This window comes from Melanerpes formicivorus, unplaced genomic scaffold (assembly GCF_026170545.1).
Source record: "Melanerpes formicivorus ecotype bairdi unplaced genomic scaffold, bMelFor1.0.p_v2 SCAF_13, whole genome shotgun sequence".
Taxonomy (NCBI): Eukaryota; Metazoa; Chordata; class Aves; order Piciformes; family Picidae; genus Melanerpes; species Melanerpes formicivorus.
This window is the reverse complement of record NW_027142365.1, coordinates 18,654,485-18,680,709: the sequence shown is the minus strand read 5'-3', so window position 1 is coordinate 18,680,709 and position 26,225 is coordinate 18,654,485. Positions and strand designations below refer to the sequence as shown.

General features: G+C 49.1%; 1 protein-coding gene across 1 annotated transcript in view; it reads left to right on the top strand.

The window, feature by feature from the left end:
- The window catches only part of MALRD1 (MAM and LDL receptor class A domain containing 1), a 348,020-nt gene that overhangs the window by 168,528 nt on the left and 153,267 nt on the right, over positions 1–26,225 (top strand). Inside the window, 2 exon segments of the mRNA XM_068146420.1 lie at positions 5,824–6,069; positions 8,403–8,560. Of these exon segments, the coding sequence (XP_068002521.1) occupies positions 5,824–6,069; positions 8,403–8,560 (404 nt within the window).

The window sequence follows — 26,225 nt, the reverse complement described above, 5'->3', positions numbered from 1 at the left end:
GTGCTTAGGATTGCCCCAACCCAGACACAGGACCTTGCACTTGGCCTTGTGGAACCTCCTGAGGATGCCATGGGCCCAGCTCTGCAGCCTGACATGTTCTCTTGTCCTGATTACTTTGTTAAAATATAAATGTTCCCTCTGTTGGTTTTGCCCAGGGTATATAAAAGAATCATAGACTCATGGAATGGCTTAGGTTGGAAGGGACCTCAGAGATCCTTTGCTCCATCCAGTGGGTTATTGGCTGGTGCAGATATTTTCCTCTTCCATGTAAATCCTCCTCAAGTCTGTGGTTATTGATCTGAAAGACACTAACAACTCCTTTGGGTCCACTGCAGGAAATTACCACATAGGGCAAAAACTCTGCCTGCTAATAACCTTTAAGAAACTCTGCTTGGAGCAAGAGTGACAGAGCCTTGCTAAGGAGAATTTTCCCTCAATTAAATATCCCTGCTATACCCACAGGCATTTCTCTATCAGAGTGTTAAGATTGAGAAAACACAGAGAAGGCAAGAAAGCAGCTCAGGAAAAAATGCTGGTTTTCCTTACAGTTTGTCTTCCTGTTTCATTGTGGGATTTTATAGTTAGAGATAAGTCATTTCAAGACAAAAATATGGAAGTACACCCCAAAAATAAGTCACATTCCAGACTCAGTGTCATGGAATCACAGAATGGGCTGGGTTGGAAGGGACCTCCAAAGCTCATCCAGTCCAACCTCTCTGCAGTCAGCAGGGACATCCCCAACTAGATCAGGTTGCCAAGAGCCCTGTCCAGCCTCACCTTGAATATTTCCAGGGATGGAGCCTCAACCACCTCCCTGGGCAACCTGTGCCAGTGTTCCAGCAGCCTCCTGCTGCAGAACTTGTTCCTCACATCCAATCTCAATCTGCTCTGCTCTAGTTTGAAGCCATTGCCCCTGGTCCTGCCCCTGCAGGCCTTTGCAAACAGTCTCTCTGCAGCCTTCTTGTAGCCCCTTCAGGTCCTGGCAGGCTGCTCTTAGGTCTCTCTGGAGCCTTCTCTTCTCCAGGCTGAACACCCCCAGCTCCCTCAGCCTGTCCTTGGAGCAGAGCTGCTCCAAACCCCTGATTTGGGTTGGACATGATGATCTTGAAGGTCTCTTCCACCCTGGTCTATTCTATTCTAGTCTAGTCTAGTCTAGTCTAGTCTAATCTAGTCTAGTCTAGTCTAATGTATTCTATTCTAGTCTAGTCTAGTCTAGTCTAGTCTAATCTAGTCTAGTCTAGTCTAATGTATTCTAGTCTAGTCTAGACTAGTCTAGTCTAGTCTAATGTATTCTATTCCATTCCATTCCATTCCATTCCATTCCATTCCATTCCATTCCATTCCATTCCATTCCATTCCATCATTTTTGTTTCCCTCCTCTGTACCTGCTCCATCAGGTCCCCTGATGAGAGCTGCAGAGCTGGATGCAGTGCTGCAGTGTCCTCTCCTTCAATACATGTGCTTGAGAGAGTTTATTCAGGCCAAGATTCAGCAGGACTTTTTGTGGTTGGTTGCTTTGTTTTCTTCACAGAACAAAGCCTTCCACTTTTCACCTCCACTTATTAATTTCTTTTCTTTTGTTTTTTCCCCAGCCTGAAATTGGAAGCAGTGCTTCAAAGGGACCTCAAATGTAATAGCTCCTGCAATTATTGATCATGCTGAGGAGCAAGGCAAACTATTTCCAAGCCTGACCTGCATCCTGCAATTTCAGCTCCGGCTTTGCTGGCAAAATAAAGGTTTTGCCTGAATTCTTAGTGCAATCACATAAAAGTTATGTAGGGCTGTAATAAGTGGCTCCTAAAAACCAGATGTCATTTAAAGCAGGCAGGGATTTTATAGCAAATCTCTGCTGCCCTTTGGGAACCGAAAGAGATGATTGAAATTCTGAGGCAGATTGATGGAGAGGAGTTTCTGTTGGACTCCAACTGTCTTGTGGGTTGCAATAATTAGGCAGTGACTGATACAGCAATACAATTACTTCATGCTGTTGGCATGGATCATTTCCAGGGATTGTGTACTGATAAAGTAAAACTGCATAAAATTGTGGCTGTGACCTTCAAACAAATCTTTTTCTTCTGCTCAGAACCTCCTTGTTTTCCTTGTCTCCAGCTAGGAAGACATTTGCCTGATGTTCGTTCTTCATGCTCTAAGTCATGATCAGATACATCAGAAAGATATACCTGATAAAACTAGATATATGTCTGATAAAAACTAGACACATCTGATAAAAACTAGAAGTGGGGAGATTGAGAGTGGATGTGAGGAAGAAGTTGTTCCCCATGAGGGTGGTGAGAGCCTGGCACAGGTTGCCCAGGGAGGTGGTGGAAGCCTCCTGCCTGGAGGTGTTTGCAGCCAGGCTGGATGTGGCTGTGAGCAACCTGCTGTAGTGTGAGGTGTCCCTGGCCATGGCAGGGGGGTTGGACCTGGCTGAGCCTTGAGGTCCTGTCCAGCCCTGACAATTCTGTGGTTCTATGATTCTATTGTGAGCTCTTCAGAAAACCCAGCCTCAGGTGAATGTTGTTTAGCTTCATGAGGTCCTCCTTTACAGTGAGTGAGTGGTATGTGGTATATTCAGTTACAGAATCACAGAATGCTAGGGCTTGCAGTCCAACCCCCACCTGCCAGAGCAGGAGCACCCAGGGCAGGTCACACAGGAACATATTCAGAGGGGGTTGGAAAGTATCCAGAGCAGGAGACTCCACAACCTCTCTGGGCAGACTGCTCCAGGCCTCCAGCACCCTCATAGGGACAGTTTTCCCTTCTGTTCCCATGGCAGCTCCTCTGCTCCAGCTTGCCCCCAGTGCCCCTTGTGCTGTCCTTGGACATCCCTGAGCAGAGCCTGGCTCCAGCCCTGCACATCTTTATCCCCAGCAATGAGGGCAGCCCTCAGGCTCCTCTGCTCCAAGCCCCAGCTCCCTCAGCCCGTGCTCACAGGAGATGTTCCACTGCCTGCAGCAGCTCTGTGCCTCTGTGCTGGACTCTCTCAAGCAGTTTCCTGAGTTCCTTGTTGAACTGAGGGGCCCAGAACTGGACACAATATTCCAGTTGCAGCCTCCCCAGGGCAGAGAGGAGGGGAAGGAGAACCTCTCTCAACCAACTAACCACAGCTCTTCTAATCCCCCCCAGGATGGCTTTGGCCTTAGCCACAAGAGCACATCAGTCTCCTATACCTCTGAAAAAGCTTAAATGTCTTTGATGATTAGTTGGAAATATTCATGACAATCCTTTTCCTTGCCACTTGCTGGACTCTCTCAAGCAGTTCCCTGAGTTCTTTCTTGAGCTGAAGGGCCCAGAACTGGACACAACATTCCAGATGTGGACTCACAAAGGGAGAGTAGAGGGGGAGGAGAACCTCTCTGACCTACTCACTGCAGCCTTTCTAATGCACCCCAGGATGCCCTCAGCCTTCTTAAGCACAAGGGCACATCACTCTCCTGTATGTCTGAAAACGCATAAATGTCTTTGCTGATTGCATGGAAATATTCATGACAATCCTTTTCCTTGCCACTTGAGCTGAGGGGCCCAGAACTGGACACAATATTCCAGATGTGGCCTCACAAAGGGAGAGCAGAGGGGGAGGAGAACCTCTCCTGACCTACTGACTCAGATTCTCCCATACTTGTACAGCTTTCCTACGTGTGCATATTTGCATGTGATGCCTGATGAGCTAACACAGTGATATTTCTCTTTTTCAATTAAAGTATGTTCATACATTTATTTCTGGCAGAGCACAATGGATAAAGGAAGTAAGGGGGGGTGTATTTCCAAATTGTCTATCTCCTTTCCTGGTATGAGACTGCACTGAATGTGCTTTTTATCCAGCTTTCTGCAGAAAAGTGGTCTAAAATGAGCACATGAAGCTTTGAAGTCAGGCTTACAGTTCCTAGGCTGCAGAACAGCAGACTAATCCCTCAGAAACGCTGCACACGAAGGGGGCACCTCAGCCCCCTGAGCTCATCTGCAAAAACAACAACAAAGAAATCCATGGAAAGGCAAACTTCTGCCGCTAAAGCAGACAAAAAAACATTGGTTTCTTCCAAATTGGGGCTGCTAAAGGAAGCTCAGCTCTGCAGAGAAAGTGAAATTATTTCATCCTACACCACATGAAAGGGGAATGCCAGCAATTAAATCAGGCTAGAAAGCTTTGTTGGTGGAGGAATGGCTGGCTGGAGCTTGCCCTCAAAGGCTGTGCGAGGGAAGCAGTCATTTATTTAGGCACTCTCTTGACAGAACACAAAAGAAACGAACTGATAATGGATTGGCACTTCGGGGCAACTTCAAGGCTTTTAAGAAAAGTGCTCTGGGCCACCCTCCTCTTTCTCCTCCTCCTAAATATCAAACTCTGTCAGATGTAACCTTCCAGTAACCTTGCTGGGGTGAATGGCAGCGTGATTCACCAGAACACAGGAGCAGGTTGCCCAGGGAGGTGGCTGCAGCACCATCCCTGGAGATATTCAAGGTGAAGCTGCACAGGGCTCTGTGCAACCTGGTCTTAGTTGGGGATGTCCCTGCGGACTGCAGGGGTGGTTGCACTGGATGAGCTGTGCAAGTCCCTCCCAACCCAGACCATTCAGTAACTCTGTGACTCAGTGACTCCGTGACCCAGTGATTCAGTAACTCAGTGACTCAGTGGTTCAGTGAATCACTGACTCTGTGGTTCAGTGAATCAGTGACTCAGTGACTCATTGATGCAGTGATTCAGTGACTCAGTGATTCAGTGACTCAGTGATTCTGTGACTCAGTGACTCTGTGATTCAGTGATTCAGTGACTCAGTGATTCTGTGAATCAGTGACTCTGTGGTTCAGCAAATCCGTGATTCAGTGACCCAGTGACTGAGTGACCTAGTGACTCATTGATGCAGTGATTCAGCGACTCTGATTCAGTGATTCAGTGACTCAGTGATTCTGTGACTCAGTGACTCTGTGGTTCAGTGAATCCGTGATTCAGTGACTCAGTGACTGAGTGACCCAGTGACTCATTGATGCAGTGATTCAGTGACTCAGTGACTCAGTGATTCTGTGACTCAGTGATTCTGTGACTCAGTGATTCTGTGACTCAGTGATTCAGTGACTCAGTGATTCTGTGACTTAGTGACTCTGTGACCCAGTGATTCAGTGGTTCTGTGATTCAGTGACTCAGTGACTCTGTGACTCAGTGATTCAGTGACTCAGTGATTCCAGTGACTCAGTGATTCAGTGACTCAGTGACTCAGTGATTCAGTGACTCAGTGACTCAGTGACTCTGTGACTCAGTGATTCAGTGACTCAGTGATTCAGTGACTCAGTGACTCAGTGACTCTGTGACTCAGTGATTCAGTGACTCAGTGATTCAGTGACTCAGTGACTCTGTGACTCAGTGATTCAGTGACTCAGTGACTCAGTGACTCTGTGACTCAGTGATTCAGTGACTCAGTGATTCAGTGACTCAGTGATTCAGTGACTCAGTGACTCTGTGACTCAGTGATTCAGTGACTCAGTGACTCAGTGACTCAGTGACTCAGTGACTCTGTGACTCAGTGATTCAGTGACTCAGTGATTCCAGTGACTCAGTGATTCTGTGACTCAGTGATTCAGTGACTCAGTGATTCAGTGATTCAGTGACTCAGTGATTCAGTGACTCAGTGACTCAGTGATTCAGTGACTCAGTGACTCAGTGACTCTGTGACCCAATGATTCAGTGATTCTGTGATTCAGTGACTCAGTGACTCTGTGACTCAGTGATTCAGTGACTCAGTGATTCCAGTGACTCAGTGATTCTGTGACTCAGTGATTCAGTGACTCAGTGACTCTATGATTCTGTGACTCTGATTCTTCTCTTTCCAGGCTCCTGCTCACCTGGCTATTGGCAGTGCCGCAATGGGAAGTGCTACAGACCAGAGCAAAGCTGTGATTTTGAAGACAACTGTGGGGATAACACAGATGAGGGCGAGTGTGGAACTTCCTGCACCTTTGAGGAGGGCAGATGTGGGTGGCAAAATTCCCTGGTGGACAACTTTCACTGGGTGCTAGGGGTCAGCTCGCTTCGAAGCCTCAGGCCTCCGGGGGACCACACGCTGGGAAACAAAACTGGTAGGCTGTCAGCTCAGGCCACAGGAGGGTCTGAGATGTCTGAGCAGACTGTCATTCCAAATGAATTAGATGTGTAGCAGTGCCAAAATATTAATTACTGCTGTAAAATGACTGTAAATTAGGAAAAATTGACTGCCTGTTGTTTTGCCTTTAAGTTATGCTGCATGAGTCTAGGAAGATAATTTGTTATCTGCAGGAGAGGCATTTGGTGTGGCTGCAGCTTGCAAGGGAGAATCAGTTTAGCTCCTCAGATCCACTGGATCCTGCTTCTCCAGAGCCTGAGCACATTTCCAGGAAGCTTGAAGCCATGTGTAGATTCATAGAATGGTTTGGATTGGAAGGGATCTTGAAGATCATCTAGTTCCAAACCTCCCACCACGGGCAAGGACACCTCACACCAGCCCAGGCTGCTCAAGGACCCCTCCAATCTGGCCTTAAACACCTCCAGGGAGGGGGCATGCACAACCTCCTGGGCAACCTGTGCCAGTGCCTCACCATCCCCACTGCAAACAATTTCTCCAGTCTAAATCTGCCCTCCTCAAGCTTCAGTCCATTTCTTCTCATCCTATCACTCTGAGCCCCTGTAAAAAGTCCCTCCCCAGCTTTCTTGTAGTCCCCTTAAGGTACTGGAAGGCTGTTCTAAGGTAGTATTAATAGCTTAATTGTAGGTAATTTGAAGTAAATAAATTTAAGTAAACCTCCTTTGTTAGTGGCAGTGCAGCTCCTGGTTTGTTTTGGCCACAGTACTAAACTATCTGTACTTGCCCTTGCTACAAGTTCTTTGCCTTCATCCTCTGCTTTGTAAGATCCCACAGCTCAGCCAAAGATGCCACTGAAATACTCCACAGCAGACTTGCACAGAGGCATTGGAATTGTGTTTAGCAGTTGTTGGATGCCTGCATGAACTGCTGAAGGACAAACCCCAATGTAACCAAAGTTTACTTGACCATATGTAAAACTTTAGAGCATCCTGAAAGCTTTCTGGTGGGACTGAGGGTGAAACAGGATCAAATAATCACAATAATGATGTGGTCATATGTTTCTAAACTTTGAGGCAGTCCAGTGTGGCTCCATTTCCCTGACTTCAAAGATGCAACACAGCAGAACTGCATCCTGTGCCTGTCCTCCATTTGGCTTTTAAAATAGGCACTTCTGTTAGAACACAGATTTCACTGAATAGATCTGGTTGAAAGAGACCTTGAAGACCTCACCCAGTCCAACCTCCACCCAGCACTGCAGGCTCAACACCAAACCATGGCCCTAAGCACCAGCTCCACACACTGCTTCAACACCTCCAGGGATGGGGACTCCAGCACTGCCCTGGCCACAACATTCCAAGGCCTCAGAACCCTTCCAGGCAAGAAAGATTTCTTAGCATCCAGCCTGAACCTCCCCTGGGGCAGCTTGCAACCATTGCCTCTGCTCCTGGCCCTTGACACCCAGGAGCAGAGGCTGTCCCCTCCTCACTGCAACCTCCCTGCAGGGAGCTGCAGAGAGCAAGGAGGTCTCCCTCAGCCTCCTCTTCTCCAGCCTCAACACCCCCAGCTCCCTCAGCCCCTCCTCTAGCCCAGGGGCTCCAGGCCCTTCTCCAGCCTGGCTGCCCTGCTCTGGACAGGCTCCAGCCCCTCAGTGTCCTTCCTGCAGGGAGGGCCCAGAGCTGAACACAGCACTCCAGCTGTGGCCTCCCCAGTGCTGAGCACAGGGGGCTGATCCCCTCCCTGGCCCTGCTGCCCACCCTGCTTCTAACACAATGCAGAATGCCATTGGCTTTCCTGGCCACCTCCATGGTATATATGCTGAATCTCCTGCCCCAGCCACACAGGAACACATCCAGGATGGTTTTGACAATCTCCAGAGGAGGAGACTCCACAACCTTTCTGAGCAGGCTGCTCAAGGGCTCCAGTACCCTTACAGTAAATAAATGTCTCCTCATGTTGAGCTTGAACTTCCTGTGGTCGAGTTTATGTCCACTGCCCCTCATCCTATCACTGGATGTCACTGAAAAGAGCCTGGCCCCATCCTCCTGGCAGCCACCCTTCAGGTATTTGTAGACATTGATATGATCTCCTCTCAGCCTTCTTTTCTGCAGACTAAATAGCCCCAGGTCTCTCAATCTTTTCTCTTAAGAGAGATGCTCCAGCCCCTCTTTTACCTCAAACTGCCCCAATTTATTGCCAGTAACAAGTACACAAGGAATGTGGTTTGGTCTTCTGTGGCTGTAAGCTAAGGTTCACTGCTCGTACAGGACCTGTGTATATCCACCATGGGCTAAGCTTGGGAATCTAATTGGGAGGTCTGAACCAATTTCTCAGTAACACATCACCTAATTCCAGGACAATTCCTCTATCTGGAGGCCACTGCACTGGGACTGAAAAATGGAAAAGCCCATGTGAAGAGTTCCAGGTGGAAAGAATCGAGTAAGAGCTGTGTGATGAGCTTCTGGTACTTCAAGTCACCCAAAGCCACAGCCTGCATCCAGGTCCTGATTAAGGTAAGACAAACTCAGCCCTTTCTTATTTGCTTGAGTATCTGATATCCTTAAGGGTGTACAAGCTCCAGCTGTGGCACTCCAAAGTTCTCTTGTCCAGCTTCTACACTGGAGGAGCTCTCCTGTGCCTTCCTAGTGCTGGGATTTTTGTCCCTCTAATCTCTTAAAAATGTCCTTTTGATTTCTCTTCCCAAAAAAAAGTTTCTCTGAAAAGTCAGAAAAAAAAGTCTCTTTTTGAGCCCTCTTTCCATTTCCCCTCTTCACACAAAGTACTTTCCTCCCTCTCAGTCTCCGTGTGAGAGCTACTTTGATTTTTTGCTGACAGCCTGGAGAAAAGAAGGCTCCAGGGAGAGCTTACAGTGGCCTTCCAGGGGGCTGAAGGAGAGCTGGGGAGGGACTTTTTCCAAGGGCTTGGAGGGGTAGGATGAGAGGGAATGGATTGAAGCTTGAGGAGGGCAGATTTAGACTGGAGATTGGGAAGGAATTTTTTAGAGTGAGGGGACACCTTCCTCTAGACCAGGTTGCTCATTCAACCTGGCCTTGAGCATCTCCAGGGAGGGGACATCCACAACCTCCCTGGGCACCCTGTTCCAGTCTCTCACCACCTTCACTCTAAATTTCTTCCTAATCTCCACTCTCAATCTTCTCTCTTCCAGCTTCAATCCATTGCCCCTCATCCTGGCACTACAAGCCCTTGGAGAAAGTCCCTCTCCAGCACTCCTTCAGCCCCCTCCAGGCGCTAGCAGGCTGCCCTAAGGTCCCCCTGGAGCCTTCTCTTCTCCAGGCTGAACAGCTCTAACTCTCTCAGCCTGATCCCATCTTCGTGGCCTCCTCTGGACCCTCTCCAACAGTTCCATGTCTCTTTTATGCTGGAGGCACCAGAACTGGAGTCAGTAGTGCAGGTTGGGGTCTCACCAAAGCAGAGTAGAGGGGCAGGGTCATCTTCCTGATCCTGCCAGTTACACTTTGGATGCAGCTCAGCACACAGCTGCCTGCTGGGCTGCCGGTGACCATTGCTGGCCCCTGGGGAGTTTGTCACCAACTGACAGCCCCAAGAGCTTCTCCTCCAGGCTGCTCTCAGCCACTCCTCACCCAGCTTGAGCTGGGTTTGTGCTTGGGACTGCCCCAACCCGAGTGCAGGACCTTGCACTTGGCCTGGTTGAATTTCACGAGATTGGCTTGGGCTCACCTCTCCAGGCATGCCCAGCTCCCTCTGGATGAATCCCTTCCCTCCAGTGTGTCAGCTGCCCCTCACAGCTTGGTGTGACCCACAGACTTGCTGAGGATGCCTCGATCCCAGTGCCCATGTCACTGACAAAGGTGTTAAACATCTCTGGTCTCAGCACTCACAGCTGAGGGATGCCACTGGTCACTGGAGTTACAGTGTTTAACAGCAGTGCAGAAGCTCCCTGGGCAAACAGAATACAACCAGAAGGGATCTGGACAGAAGTAGTCAAACCTTTGTTACTGCAGTGAGATTTTGAGGTAGTCCTGACACAGTTATCTCCTCTGACCTTTGGAAGTCCCTTTCAGCCCAGACCCTTCTGTGACTCTATTCTATGATTTTAAGGGGTTGTGTTCTCTAAGATTCTGAGGCTAAGCATATTCACTCTGCCTGCTTACAGAGGTGGTGGTGGTGGTGAGGCTTCTCATCAGCACTCCACACTGGTTTAATTTACGAGTCAGAACTACTCCAGGACTGAGCAGTTTCAAATGAAATTTCCCCAGATCAATATCATTGACCCTACTACTTCTGTGGGCACTCACTCAAGACTAAAGTCTGAGGAAACAAACTGGCTCTACTTCACAGCTGAAAATAGACTCTCTACCCCTACATTGATTCTTCTCACTGGCTGCATGGAAAGCAGTCAGCTCCTCACAGTAATGAAGAAGATATAGATTTCCCTGGGCTGAGGTAGCCCTCAGAGCAGATTATGTGACCTCCACACAGCTGGGGCAAGAAACTCACATTTCAAAGATTTGCCTGAATGTTTTACTTCAGAGCCTGCTGAACTTCAAAGCACACTTCAGACCGTGTGGCAAGCGTGGAGAGCTTTCCCTCTTAAGATGTGGAAAACTTCTTCAGAGGAATTCCTTATATCAGATGCAGAATTCTCTAGTTCCCTGGGCTTTGTGTAGGGGTGAAGCAGCTCTGTGGACATATCCAGCTCCATGCTCAGTAGCTTCTCTTTATTCCCCTTTGAATCATAGTGTTTTGTTTATTCCAAATAGTTTTCCTTTATTAAATCCAGCAAAAAACCACCTGTTCAGGAGAGTTTGGCTCCACACAGCATCACAGCCTTTGTCTGGAATCAGAGAATGGCAGGGGTTGGAAGGGACCTCCTGAGATCATCCAGTCCAACCTTCTTGCCAGAGCAGCATCACCCAGGGCAGGTCACACAGGAACACAGCCAGGGGGGGTTGGAAAGTCTCCAGAAGAGACTCCACAACCTCTCTGGGCAGCCTGCTCCAGTGTTTTTTCTCCCTGTCTGGAGGTATTCAAAACCTACCTGGATGTGTTCCTGTGTGAGCTGCTCTAGGTGCTCCTGCTCTGGCAGGGAGGTTGGACTGGATGAGCTTTCAAGGTCCCTTCCAGCTCCTAACATTCTGTGATTCCAGGATTCCAGCACCCTTACAGGAAAGATGTTTCTCCTTATGTCAACATGAAACTTCCTGAGTTCCAGTTTGTGTCCATTACCCCTTCTCCTATCACAGGACACCACTGAAGGGAGCCTTCCCCTTCTTCTTGACACCCTCCCCTCAGATACTTATAAACACTCATCAGATCTCCTCTCAGCCTTTTCTTTCCCAGACTACACAGCCCCAGATCTCTCAGTCTTTCTTCATATGAGAGGTGTTCCAGTCCCTTCATCATCCTCCCAGCCTCTGTTGGACTCTAGTATATCATATCCCAGTCTCTCTTGAACTGGAAAGCCCAGAACTGAACACAGTACTCCAGCTGTGGTCTGTTTTATTAGCATCCATAGATCCCAAATGGGACACAAGAGGCAATGGACACAAAGTGGAACATAGGAGGTTCCATGTAAACAAAAGAAGGAACTAGGTGATCCTTGAGGTCCCTTCCACCCCTGACAGTTCTATGATTCTATGATTCACTTTGAGGGTGGCAGAGCCCTGGACCATGCTGCCCAGAGAAATTGTGGGGTCTCTGTCTTTGGAGGCTTTCAAAGCCTTCCTGGACATCTTGCTGTGCGATTTACTCAGGGTGTGATTCTGTTCTACCAGGGGGGTTGGACTAGGTGATTTTGGGACCGGATGGGATCCATCCTAGGGTGCTGAGAGAGCTGGCAGATGAGCTGCCAAGCTGCTCTCCATCATTTTCCACCAGTCCTGGCTCACAGGTGAGGTCCCAGGTGACTGAAACTGGCCAGTGTGGTCCCCATCCATAAGAAAGGTCGGATGGAGGAACCTGGGAACTCCAGGCCTGGCAGCCTGACCTCAGTGCCAGGGAAAGTGATGGAGCAGATTATCCTGGGGGCAATAACTGCACACCTGAAGGATGGCCAAGGGCTCAGGTCCAGCCAACAGGGATTTAGGAAGGGCAGGTCCTGCCTCTCCAACCTGATCTCCTTCTATGCCCAGGTGACTGCCTGGTGGATGTGGGGCAGGCTGTGGATGTGGTCTGCCTGGACTTCAGCAAGGCCTTTGACACCATCCCCCACAGCAAACTCCTGGCCAAGCTGTCAGCCCCTAGCTTGGACAGCAGCACTCTGAGCTGGGTTAGGAACCATCTGGAGGCTGAGCCCAGAGAGTGGTGGTGAATGGTGCCACAGCCAGCTGGCAGCCAATCAGTAGTGGTGTCCCCCAAGGATCAGTGCTGGGCCCCATCCTCTTTAACATCTTCATTGATGATCTGGATGAGGGGGTCGAGTCAGTCATCACCAGTTTGCAGATGACACTAAGTTGGGAGCAGATGTTGGTCAGTTAGAGGGCAGAAGGGCTCTGCAGAGGGACCTTGACCGACTGGACAGATGGGCAGAGGCCAACAGGATGGCATTCAACAAGTCCAAGTGCCAGGTTCTGCACTTTGGCCACAGCAACCCCATGCAGAGCTACAGGCTGGGGTCAGAGTGGCTGAGAGCTGCCAAACAGAGAGGGACAAGGGGGTGCTGATTGACAGCTGCCTGAACATGAGCCAGCAATGTGCCCAGAGGGCCAAGAAGGCCACTGGCATCCTAGCCTGCATCAGGAAGAGTGTGGCCAGCAGGAGCAGGGAGGTCATTGTGCCCTGTGCTCAGCACTGGTTAGGCCACACCTTGAGTCCTGTGTCCAGTTCTGGGCTCCTCAATTTCAGAAGGACATTGAGAGACTTGAAGGTGTCCAGAGAAGGGCAACAAGGCTGGGGAGAGGCCTTGAGCACAGCCCTGTGAGGAGAGGCTGAGGGAGCTGGGGTTGCTTAGCCTGGAGAAGAGGAGGCTCAGGGGAGACCTCATTGCTCTCTACAACTACCCAAAAAGTGGTTGTAGCCAGGCGGGGGTTGGTCTCTTCTCTCTAGCAACCAGCACCAGAACAAGAGGACACAGTCTCAAGCTGTGCCAGGGGAAGTTTAGGCTGGAGGTGAGGAGAAAGTTCTTCACGGAGAGAGTTGTTAGCCATTGGAATGTGCTGCCCAGGGAGGTGGTGGAGTCCCCATCCCTGGAGGTGTTCAAGAGGGGATTGGATGTGGCACTTGGTGCCATGGTCTAATCATGAGGTCTGTGGTGACAGGTTGGACTCGATGATCCTTGAGGTCTCTTCCAACCTTAGAGATACTGTGATACTGTGTGATTGTCAGAGGTCTTTTCCAACTCAACCATTCTGAGATGCTTTACTGCCATTCCTGACCTGTGAAGTTCCTAGAGGTTGTGTCTGACTCAATGAGATGTCAGAGCTGACAAGGGTAAGGAAGCAGCATTGTAGTCCCAGGAGCTCTAAAGGGAATCAGTGGGGACACTTTGCTAATCAGTATTACTCAGCAGGACAGAAAGGGAGAGTAACTTGTATGACAGCTTTTTACTTCTCAGAGCTAGGTGGTTCCGTACTTATACCTCCTGAACTGAATGCAGGATCTGAAACAGCACTTTCCACCCTTTTAGACATTGTTGGAATGGTGGTCATAGAGAATAAAGGAAAGGGAAGGATTTCTTTCTGCCTTAGAATTCCTTTTATTTTGTGACTGGGTTTAATATTTTCCCTTCACAGAAGAGACTGCAATCCTTCCCCATGCCTCCAGTCTCAAAGGAGGTTTAGGCTGGATGTTAGGAAGAAGTTCTTCTCAGAAAGAGAGATTGGCCATTGGGATGCGCTGCCCAGGGAGGTGGTGGAGTCCCCATCCCTGGAGGTGTTGAAGAAGCTGTTGAGGTCATGGCAGTTGTGTTGTAGTTGGACTCACTGATCTCAAAGGGCTTTTCCAACCTGGTTAATTCTAATCTCAAGGCCACATTTCTAACAGTCAGAACAATATCAGGAACTGAGTCCAAAGCATGCAAGAAGAGGATGTAATTTTCCACTAGAAGATCTTGCAGAGGAACTTCTTAGGAAGAACTTAGAATCACAGAAGTGTCAGGGCTGGAAGGGACCTCAAGGCTCAGCCAGTTCCAACCCCCTGCCATGGCCAGGGACACCTCACACTACAGCAGGTTGCTCACAGCCACAGCCAGCCTGGCTGCAAACACCTCCAGGCAGGAGGCTTCCACCACCTCCCTGGGCAACCTGTGCCAGGCTCTCACCACCCTCCTGGGGAACAACTTCTTCCTCACATCCAACCTCAATCTCCCCACTTCTACTTTTGCTCCATTCCCCCCGGTCCTATCACTCCCTGACACTCTCAAAAGTCCTTCATAAATGTATCCCCAGGTAAACTGAGGCAGAGGTCAGACAGAAATAAGTCATTTTTGCAGTGAAAGCATCATTTCTCAAAAGCAGTTTGCAGAGAAGGGACAAATAAATATGGGCTACTGTAGATCCGGGCAGACACCATTTGGTGCCTTTTCTCTTCTCAGATGAAGCACACTGATAAGTGATTTAAACCTTCTTAACCCTAAATGTCCATCATGCTGCCATCCAGTGGGAGCTGGACATGCTGGAGAGCTTTGCCAAAGGGGAAGTTCAATAAGGACAAGTTCAAAGTCCTGCATCTGAAGAGGAACAAGCCAGGCACCAGTACAGGTTAGAGACTGTCCTACTGGAAAGCAGCTCCATGGAGAAAGACCTGGGAGTGCTGGTGGGCAGCAATTCTGCATGGGACAGCAATGTGCCCTTGGGACCAAGAGACCCAATGGCATCCTGGGGTGCAGCAAGAAAAGTGTGGCCAGCAGGGCTGGGGAGGTTCTGCTGCCCCTCTGCTCTGCCCTGCTGAGACCACAGCTGCAATCCTGTGTCCAGTGCTGGGCTCCCCAGTTCAAGAGAGACAGAGACCTGCTGGAGAGAGTCCAAGGGAGAGCCAGGAGGATGCTTAGGGGACTTGAGCATCTCACCTGTGAAGAGAGACTGAGAGCCTTGGGGCTGTTTAGTCTGGAGAGGAGAAGGCTGAGAGGGATCTGATCAAGGTCTATCAATAGCTGAGGAGTGGGGGTCAAGTGGAGGGGGCCAAGCTGTTTTTGGTGGTGCACAGGAATAAGACAAGGAAAAACAGGTGCAAGCTTGAACAGAGAAGGTTTCACCTCAAGATGAGAGGTGAGGGTGAGGTGGTGTGAGGGTGCTGGAGCTCTGTGTCCAGTGCTGGACTCCCCAGGTCAAGAGAGACAGAGACCTGCTGGAGAGAGTCCAAGGGAGTGCCAGGAGGATGCCTAGGGGACTTGAGCATCTCCCCTGTGAAGAGAGACTGAGAGCCCTGGAGCTGTTTAGTCTGTGCCTCTGTGATAAATGCCAGATGTAGCCTTGAGCTTTCAGCATTGTTGATAGCTTTTCACATCTCTTTCTTTTTCCTTTCTTTATTTGTCCCCGTCCTAATAGGGAAATTTCTCAATCTCATTAACATATCCTTTTTTCAAAGGAGAAAGAATCAATGCAACATGTAACCTGGTGCTTGCTGATAGCTTTTAGGAAGCATGAAGCACAGATCAGACCAAACAATACCAAACCAGTGCCTAATTGTCCTGATCAACAACTCCACAGGAGAAGACAACAAACACAAACCCCCCAACCTCCCCCTGAACTTTTCTAGAGTTCCCTTTAACCTCAGAAAAGGTGGAAGCTTTTTCTTGTATCCTTGCTCATTGTTGGTTTTTGTACCCTGAGGCCCCTTGGTCTTCCAGCTGAGAAAAGGATCTTCCCTTTGTTAAGTAGAGCCTGAACTGAACATTTTGTAGCAAAACTTCATGGAGCACTGAGGTAACACTGTGGGTGCTTGCTGTGCTCAGCACTGGTTAAGCCACAGCTTGAGTCCTGTGTCCAGTTCTGGGCTCCTCAGTTTAGGAAAGATGTTGAGATGCTGGAAGGTGTCCAGAGAAGGGCAACAAAGGTGGGGAGGGGTCTGGAGCACAGCCCTGTGAGGAGAGGCTGAGGGAGCTGGGGTTGCTTAGCCTGGAGAAGAGGAGGCTCAGGGGAGACCTCATTGCCCTCTACAACTCCCTGAAGGGAGGTTGTAGCCAGGTGGGGGTTGGTCTCTTCTCCCAGGCAGCCAGCACCAGAACAAGAGGACACAGTCTCAAGCTGTGCCAGGGGAGGTTTAGGCTGGAGGTGAGGAGAAAGTTCTTCCCAGAAAGAGAGATTTGTCATTGGAATGTGCTGCCCAGGGAGGTGGTGGAGTCCCCATCCCTGGAGGTGTTCAAGAGGGGATTGGATGTGGCACTCGGAGCCATGGTTTAGTTGTCAGGAGGTGTTAGGTATTAGGTAACAGGTTGGACTTAATAATCTCTGAGGTCTTTTCCAACCTGGTTGATTCTGTGTTTCTATGAATTGTTCCCACTTTCATCCTCCTTTAATGTGACTCCTGTTTTTAATTCACAGTTCATTTTAAGTGCCTTGGAGATGCTCCAGCTTCTAGCAGTCTTTGATCTCTGCCAGGCTTGCAGTATCAAGCTGCAGTGTGCTTAAAAATTACTTTGATGAATCAATAAAGAGTCTCAACATGAGGAGTCTAATTTTTATGCTTCCAGAATCTTGTCAATTTCTGGGCTTCAGCTGTGAATCCACAGTAGACTCAGGGAAACAAAGCACTTGTAGGGGCTTTAGGATGTGAGGGAATGGATTGAAGCTGGAAGAAGAGAGATTTAGACTGGAGATTAGGGAAAAGTTCTTTAGAGTGAGGGTGGTGAGACACTGGAACAGGTTGCCCAAGGAGGTTGTGGATTCTCTCTCCCTCCCTGGTGCTGTTCCAGGCCAGGTTGGATGAGGACTTGAGCAACCTGTGCTGGTGGAAGCTGTGGCTGTCTGCAGCAGGGAGATTGGAACTGGATGGTCTATAAGGTCCCTTCTGAAACAAAGCATTCTATGAATCTACAGTTCTGTATTTGCTGTAACTTCTCCCACAAAAATGGAATGAGCTGCTCCCAGTTCATTTCATGCAAGAGGAACTCACTCTGAACAATTTCTTCCTCACCTCCAGTCATCCTGGCCTTGGCTCAGGTGGTAGCACATAAGCCTTTCAATGGGAAGGTTGTGAGTTCAAGCCTGCGGTGGGCAGGAGCATTCACACTGGGCAGCAGGGTCCTACCTCCCTAGTCATGAGGTCTGTGGTGACAGCTTGGACTCGATGATCCTCGAGGTCTCTTCCAACCTTGGTGATGCTGTGATAAATCTCTCCTCTTCCAGCTCCAAGCCATTGCTCCTCACCCTGTCACTGCAAGCCCTTGGAAGGAGTCCACCCCAGCTTTCTTGTAGCCCCCTTCAGGTACTGGAAGGCTGCCTTAAGATTTCCTTGGAGCCTTCTCTTCTCCAGGCTGAACTGCCCCAACCCTGCCAGCCTGTCCCCACAAGCGAGGTTCTGCTGCCCTCTGATCATTACATTTAGAACTTTTTGCATCCTTGAAGGTGGTGACAACTGGGCAGAGAAGCAGGGAAAGAGAGAGAATCTCTCTGTAGTATTTTAGCCTAAGATGTGTCAGTTATGAGAGCTCCTAATTTGTAAGGAATATATTTCACAACTACAGATTAGAAATGCAAATCAGGTATCTGGTTCCTTGGTTCTCTAAGAGATGAGCAGCTGAATCCATCAGACATCATAGAGGCAGAAGTTCAGCAGTGCTCTCTGAAAGAGGTTCCTTTGCCCAGGATCAATTCAGTGAGGCTTAAAAGTACTTCATTGAGTTTTAACAATATATAAGGAGCTTACTATTTCTTTCTTTCAGCCTTAGTGTTTGGATTCCCCTGAGCCTGTCCAGTTTATCTGACATCCCAGAGGTTCTGTCCTGGACTTCTACAAGCTCAGGAGCTACAATCCAATTGAAAATAATATTCTATCAGAATACAAATAGGCTGCAAAAGTAAATGGCACAGAAGGAGAATTGCAGTTAGAGCCCAGCAGGCCTGCCACTGTGTGGAAGTAGGAATGGCACCTGGCTGGCTGTAACCACAGAAACCCAGAATGGTAGGCATTGGGAGGGACCTCAAAAGATCATCCAGTCCAACCCACCTGCCAGAGCAGGGGCACCCAGGGCAGGTCACAGAGAACACATCCAGGTGGGGTTGGAAAGTCTCCAGAGCAGGAGACTCCACAACCTCTCTGGGCAGCCTGCTCCAGGCCTCCAGCACCCTCACAGGGACAAAGTTTTCCCTCCTGTTCCCATGGCACCTCCTCTGCTCCAGCTTGCCCCCAGTGCCCCTTGTGCTGTCCTTGGCCATCCCTGAGCAGAGCCTGGCTCCAGTCCTGCACAGCTGGGACTGTTTAGCCTGGAGAAGAGTAGGCTCAGGGGAGAACTCATTGCTCTCTACAACTACCTGAAGGGAGGTTGTAACCAGGAGGGGGTTGGTCTCTTCTCTCTAGCAACCAGCACCAGAACAAGAGGACACAGTCTCAAGCTGCACCAGGGGAGGTTTAGGCTGGAGGTGAGGAGAAAGTTCTTCCCAGAGAGAGTTGTTAGCCATTGGAATGTGCTGCCCAGGGAGGTGGTGGAGTCACTGTCCAGGGAGGGGTTCAAGATGGGATTGGATGTGGCACTTGGTGCCATGGTTTAGTCATGAGGTGACAGGTTGGACTTGATGATCTTTGAAGTCTCTTCCAACCTTGGTGATACTGTGATACTGTGATCTTTATCCCCAGCAATGAGGGCAGCCCTCAGGCTCCTCTGCTCCAAGCTCCAAGCCCCAGCTCCCTCAGCCTGGCCTCCCAGGGAGATGTTGCACTGCCTGCAGCAGCTCTGTGCCTCTGTGCTGGACTCTCTCAAGCAGTTCCCTGAGATCCTTCTTGAGCTGAGGGGCCCAGAACTGAACACAATATTCCAGATGTGGCCTCAGCAGGGCAGCATAGAGGGGTAGGAGAACCTTTCTGACCTACTCACCACAGCCCTTTTAATGCACCCCAGGCTGCCACTGGCCTTCTTAGCCACAAGGGCACATCGCTCTCCTGTATGTCTGAAAAAGTATAAATGTCAGTGATGATTAGTTGGAAATATTCATGACAATCCTTTTCCTCTGCAGTTTTCACCTTGCAGAAGTGGCTGCTGAAATATTTAGTAAACCCTTGAAAGTTTGAATGCCATTTTGCAAGGATTAAGGCTTGCTATTTCTAGCCTGAAGAACTGTGGCTCCTGTTATGCCTGCATCATACTGCCCTGAAATAATCTTACTTAAAACAACAGCAACAAAACCCAATCAATCAACCAACCAAAACCCAAAACCAACCAACCAACCCAAACCCAAAACCAACCAACCAACCCACAAACAAAGTAAAATCAAAACTACAAAACCCAGAACAACCAAGGAAAAAATATGTGTAATTTCTAGCAGATATATTACTGGCTTGCCATTTTGATTTTGATCCTCTCTGGGCAGCCTGCTCCAGGGCTCCAGCACCCTCACCTCAAAGAATTTTCTCCTCATGTTGAGGTGGAACTTCCTGGCTTCCAGTTTGGATCCATTGTGCCTCATTTGTAGACAGGCAGAGGTTGGTCTCTTCTCCCAGGCAAGCAGCAGCAGAACAAGGGGACACAGTCTCAAGCTGTGCCAGGGGAGGCTTAGGCTGGAGGTGAGGAAGAAGTTCTACACAGAGAGATTGCCCATTGGAATGTGCTGCCCAGGGAGGTGGTGGAATCACCATCACTGGAGGTGTTCATGAGGAGACTTGATAGGGTGCTTGGTTGCATGGTTTAGTTGATTAGGTGGTGGTGGATGATAGGTTGGACTCGATGATCTTGAAGGTCTCTTCCAACCTGTTCTGTTCTATCCTATCCTATCCTATCCTATCCTATCCTATCCTATCCTATCCTATCCTATCCTATCCTATCCTATCCTATCCTATCCTATCCTACCCTATCCTATCCCTGGGCACCAGTGAAAAGAGACTGGCCCCATCTTCTTGACTACCTTTAAGGTATTTGTAAACACTGACCAGGCCCCCCTCTCAGCTTTCCCCTCTCCAAGCTAGTGGTAAGGGATATCAGCACTGCTTTGAAGTTCCATGATTTTGTGCTTAAGACCTGTAGAAGATGAGTTAAAGGCTTGAAGCTGATTAATAAGGAGCTGGAATTTGAAGAGACTGGATGGGGTACTTGGTGCCATGGTTTAGTTGATTAGATGGTGTTGGATGATGGGTTGGACTCAATGACCTCGAAGGTCTCTTCCAACCTGGTCTCGTCCTCTTCTCTTCTCTTCTCTTCTCTTCTCTTCTCTTCTCTTCTCTTCTCTTCTCTTCTCTTCTCTTCTCTTCTCTTCCTCTTCTCTTCTCTTCTCTTCTCTTCTCTTCTCTTCTCTTCTCTTCTCTTCTCTTCTCTTCTCTTCTCTTCTCTTCTCTTCTCTTCTTCTTCTCTTCTCTTCTCTTCTCTTCTCTTCTCTTCTCTTCTCTTCTCTTCTCTTCTCTTCTCTTCTCTTCTCTTCTCTTCTCTTCTCTTCTCTTCTCTCCTCTCCTCCCTCCCTTCTCCTCTCCCTCTCCTCTCCTCTCCTCTCCTCTCCCATCTCCTCTCCTCTCCTCTCCTCTCCTCCTCCCTCTCCTCTCCTCTCCTCTCCTCTCCTCTCCTCTCCTCTCCTCTCCTCTCCTCCTCCTCTCCTCTCCTCTCCTCTCCTCTCCTCTCCTCTCCTCTCCTCTTCCTCTCTCCTCTCCTCTCCTCTCTGAACCTCTCTGAACCTCTCTGAACCTCTCTGAACCTCTCTGAACCTCTCTGAACCTCTCCTCTCTGAACCTCTCCTCTCCTCTCTGAACCTCTCCTCTCCTCTCTGAACCTCTCCTCTCTGAACCTCTCCTCTCTGAACCTCTCCTCTCCTCTCTGAACCTCTCCTCTCCTCTCTGAACCTCTCCTCTCCTCTCCTCTCTGAACCTCTCCTCTCCTCTCTGAACCTCTCCTCTCCTCTCCTCCTCCTCTCCTCCCCTCCCCTCCCCTCCCCTCCCCTCCCCTCTCCTCCCCTCTCCTCCCCTCTCCTCCCCTCCCCTCTTCTCCCCTCTCTCCTCTCTGAACCTCTCCTCTCTGAACCTCTCCTCTCCTCTCTGAACCTCTCCTCTCCTCTCTGAACCTCTCCTCTCCCTCTCCTCTCCAGGAACCAAACCATCACAGATTTGAGGTTATCTCATTTCTGATAATGGTCATGAGTCATGAACTGGTTTATCATATCTCCTACTATATATATATGGTCTGCATTTATTTAGGTGTAAGTAAAGGCTTGATATTGTTTCTTATTCAAAGGAATCTAGCACTGCACAACACTTAAACTTTAAGCTTGGGTTGTTAACAGTTGTCCAGAGGCTTCCTAAAGTTTTTGCAACTGTGATTCTTTCCCTTTCAAGCTTTGGTTTTCCAGATAATTACAGTTGCCTCATTTCTAAGGTGGAAAGAATCTGAAGAGAGCTGTAAAATGTGATCAAAAACAAAGGTGTGCACAAGATTCAAGGGGAAAAAAGGAACTAAGTTGTTTGAAATGCTAATTGTCTTATAAAATGACTTTGATGCTTGTTCTTACTCAGTGTTGAAGGGGAGGCAAAAGGAAATTCAATCCATCACTACTGTATCCTTTAAGCTACCTAAAACCCCAAATCAAATGTAGGTGGATTATGCTAGGAAATGAAGCACAAATTCCTGCATTTGAGGAGGAAGGACTGGGAAGGGTAAGAAATGGAGACAGGGTGAAGTAATCACAGTATCACAGTACCACCAAGGTTGGAAGAGACCTCAAAGATCATCGAGTCCAACCTGTCACCACAGACCTCATGGCTAGACCATGGCACCAAGTGCCACATCCAATCCCCTCTTGAACACCTCCAGGGATGGGGACTCCACCACCTCCCTGGGCAACACATCCCAATGGCTAACAACTCTCTCGGTGAAGAACTTACTCCTCACCTCCAGCCTAAACCTCCCCTGGCACAGCTTGAGACTGTGTCCTCTTGTTCTGGTGCTGGCTGCCTGGGAGAAGAGACAAACTCCCACCTGGCTACAACCTCCCTTCAGGGAGTTGGAGAGAGCAATGAGGTCTCCCCTGAGCCTCCTCTTCTCCAGGTTAAGCAACCCCAGCTCCCTCAGCCTCTCCTCACAGGGCTGTGCTCAAGGCCTCTCCCCAGCTTTGTTGCCCTTCTCTGTACACCTTCAAGTCTCTCAATGTCCTTCCTAAACTCAGGGACCCAGAACTGGACACAGTACTCGAGGTGCAGCCTAACCAGTGCAGAGTACAGGGCACAGTGACTTCCCTGCTCCTGCCTAATGCAGGCCAGGATATGCCTGATGAGTCTTTGTTTCCAAAGAGGAGTTTTGCTCCTCTGTTCTAATTGGTAAGGATAACCTGCAGAGTGAAGACGTATTTTGAGAGCCTAAGGACATAAAAGTATATCTGATGGAAGGAATATCGTGGGAAGGATGCAAACAGGAAAGAGAAAACTTCCCTGGTTATAAACAAACCTCGGCTGCAGAAATCCAAGCAGATGTAAGAGCTGTGCCAGGACAAACCAAAGTTTGAAGACAATGACCCTCACAGAATAATTCCAAGAAAATCAATGAATTAGTCTTGCTTTCCTTCCCAATTTAAGAGTTCCTAAAGCAGAACTTCATTTCTGCTAATGAGCAGCTTAATTGTTGTTGGGATGCCTACCTGCTTGAAACAGAATCCTGCCTCAGGGGGGATGAGCAGTCACTTTTCATCACAGTGGGTTTGAGACTGACTTTTCTCAACACAGCACTTACAGCCAATAATTAAGACCCATTTAGCTCCAACAAATATTGGAAGTGCTGGCATTGGTGATGGGGTGAGCTGCTAATGCCTTCTGACACGCTGAAGGAATTCTCCGGGAGATCCCAGAACTCCTGGTGTGTTTTAGAGAAGGAATTTCATCACTGGAATAAAATGTAGTGCTGAGGGATGTGGCTCAGCTCCAGCCTTGGTAGAGTTAGAGAATGGTTGGACTCTGTGATCCTAAAGATTGCAAAGAGTGTATCCAGCAGAGCCAGGGAGGTTCTCCTCCCCCTCTATGCACCCTGGTGAGGCCCCAGCTGGAATACTGCATCCAGTTCTGGGCTCCCCAGTTCAAGGGAGACAGGGACCTGCTGGAGAGAGTCCAAGGGAGGGCTACAAGGATGCTGAAGGGACTGCAGCACTGCCTGGGGAGGACAGGCTGAGAGCCCTGGGGCTGCTTAGTCTGCAGAGGAGAAGGCTGAGAGGGATCTGATCAATGTCTATCAATAGCTGAGGGCTGGGGGTCAGGAGGGAGGGGACAGGGCCAGGCTCTGCTCACTTGTGCCCTGGGATAGGACAAGGAGCAAAGGATGTAAGCTGCAGCACAGGAGGTTCCACCTCAACACAAGGGGGAACTTCTTTACTGTAAGGGTCCCAGAGGCCTGGAGCAGGCTGCCCAGAGAGGTCGTGGAGTCTCCTTCTCAGGAGCCTTTGCAGCCCTGTCTGGATGTGTTTCTGTGCTGGATTCTCTGGCAGGGGGGGTTGGACTGGAAGATCTCCAGAGGTCCCTTCCAACTCCTAACATCCTGTGAGTCTATGAAAGACTTTTTCCAGCTGAAAGGATTCTATGATTCTAAGTTTATCAATCCAATGTATTCATTAAGATGCATGTTTCTTGCTGGCCTGCCTGTTCCTTTATTACTGTGATGTTGATTTTGGAAATGAAATTTGGGGGAAAGATATTTATGGGAGTGAACTTCAGCTTCATGCCTTGCACAGGGGAGGAAATGAAAGGGATGCATGGCTGGGCTTTGCAATTAACTCTTATTATGAAAACCTGTTGAGACTAATAGATACAGACTGCCTAATAAAAGGCTTGAAGGATGAAATATCAGTGCTTCCTCTTGCTGCTGTCCTCCTTTCCATAGCACACTGGGAAAATGCAGTTCTGTGATCTTCACTGAATTGTCAGGGTTGGAAGAGACCTCAAGGCTCAGCCAGTTCCAACCCTCCCACCATGGGCAGGGACACCTCACACTACAGCAGGTTGCTCACAGCCACATCCAGCATGGCTGCAAACACCTCCAGGCAGGAGGCTTCCACCACCTCCCTGGGCAACCTGTGCCAGGCTCTCACCACCCTCATGGGGAACAACTTTTTCCCAATATCCAATCTGATTTTGTGAGTTACCCTCACAGTGAATCTGAGTTTTCCTGCACACTGATGTCATGTAGGCAGTCTGCATCTTGCCTGGTTCAAATAATTTCTTGAAGACATCACTTGTCCAGCTTGCTGTTTCTGTTTCAAGTGGTTTTATAGAAGCCAGAGACATACTGAAGAGTGTTTGCATTTCCTGTCCACATCTACTGAAGAGTGTTTGCATTTCCTGACAACATCTAACTAAAAATTAGAATGGGATTTGTGTTTAGTGTATTCCATTCAGTGTTCAGAATGATGAAGACTCATTGAAGCCACTGGGACTTCCCTAAGATCATCACTTTCAGCAGCTTGCCCCACTCATAGAACTTGCCCTTTTGCATGCTCATTGGCAAGTTTTCCTATCTTTTGGGGCCACAGGTGGAATATTGTCTACAGGTCTGGGCTTCTCAGTTCAAGAGAGAGACAGAACTACTGCAACCCCAGGCAGTGCTACAGGCTGGGGTCAGAGTGGATGGAGAGTGGCCAGTAAGAAAGGGACCTGGGGGTGCTGGGTGACAGCAGCTGAACATGAGCCAGCAGTGTGCCCAGGTGGCCAAAAAGGCCAATGGCATCCTGGCCTGCATCAGGAATAGTGTGGCCAGCAGGAGCAGGGAGGTCATTCTGCCCTGGACTCAGCACTGGTTAGGCCACACCTTGAGTCCTGTGTCCAGTTCTGGGCTCCTCCTTTTAAGAAGGACATTGAGAGACTTGAATGTGTCCAGAGAAGGGCAACAAGGCTGGGGAGGGGTCTGGAGCACAGCCCTGTGAGGAGAGGCTGAGGGAGCTGGGGTTGCTTAGCCTGGAGAAGAAGAGGCTCAGGGGAGACCTCATTGCTCTCTACAACTACCTAAAAGGAAGTTGTAGCCAGGTGGGGGTTGGTCTCTTCTCCCAGGCAAGCAGCACCAGAACAAGAGGACACAGTCTCAAGCTGTGCCAGGGGAGGTTTAGGCTGGAGGTGAGGAGAAAATTCTTCCCAGAAAGAGAGATTGGCCACTGGAATGTGCTGCCCAGGGAGGTGGTGGAGTCATCATCCCTGGAGGTGTTCAAGAAAGGCTTGGATGTGGCACTTGGAGCCATGGTTTAGTTGTCAGGAGGTGTTGGGTATTAGGCAATAGGTTGGACTTGATAATCTCTGAGGTCTTTTCCAACCTGGTTGGTTCTATGGTTCTATGAACTGCACTGGGTGATCCTGCTTTGGAAAGGGCATTGGAGTGGATGATCTCTGGAGGTCCCTTCCAAAGCTTACCATTCTATGACTCCATGATTCCATGAGTCTCTGTTGTTGCAGAGACTTTCTGACTGTTGTTGGGTTTCTCTCCTTTTGTTTTCTGCATCCATGTTTCAGGTGTCCTTAACACCCTTCCCCCAGCTTCATGCTGGAAACTGTGACTTCCCAGTTCGAAATTCCTGCCTACATCAAAATTGTTTTCATTTCTCTCTCTGAGAGCTATTCTAAGTGGAGTTAATGACAGTGGAATTAGATGTTTAATGCAGAGCTTCAACATTCAGATAATTGGCAGCAATTTTCTAAATGTGATGATCATCCTAACAAGTCTCCATAGGTTACTTAATAAGAGGCAAGTTTCCAAAGCAGCAGCTGAGGGCAGGGTGGTAAATAACTGCTCCTCCATGATTAACAACAGGTACAAATGTTGTACTTGATTTGTTTGCATACACTTACTAACCTTGTGCTGAACATACAGAGTATGTGTCTGTAAAACAAAGCAGCCTGTCAGAGCTGGGGTAAGTGATGGTTACTAGTGCTGCTCTCAAGTGCTGCTGAAGTGGTTGTATTGAATTGCTATCAGCCGGGTGATTGATGGTGTGCCAGGGGGCATGCAGGCTCCTTAGGAACTCAGGGCTCCATCATTCACAGATTGCATCAGGTTGGAAGGCATCCCCAGAGCTCATCTTGTCCAACCACCCTGCAGTCAGCAGGGACACCTCAGCATCACAGTATCACAGTATCACTAAGGTTGGAAGAGACCTCAAAGATCAT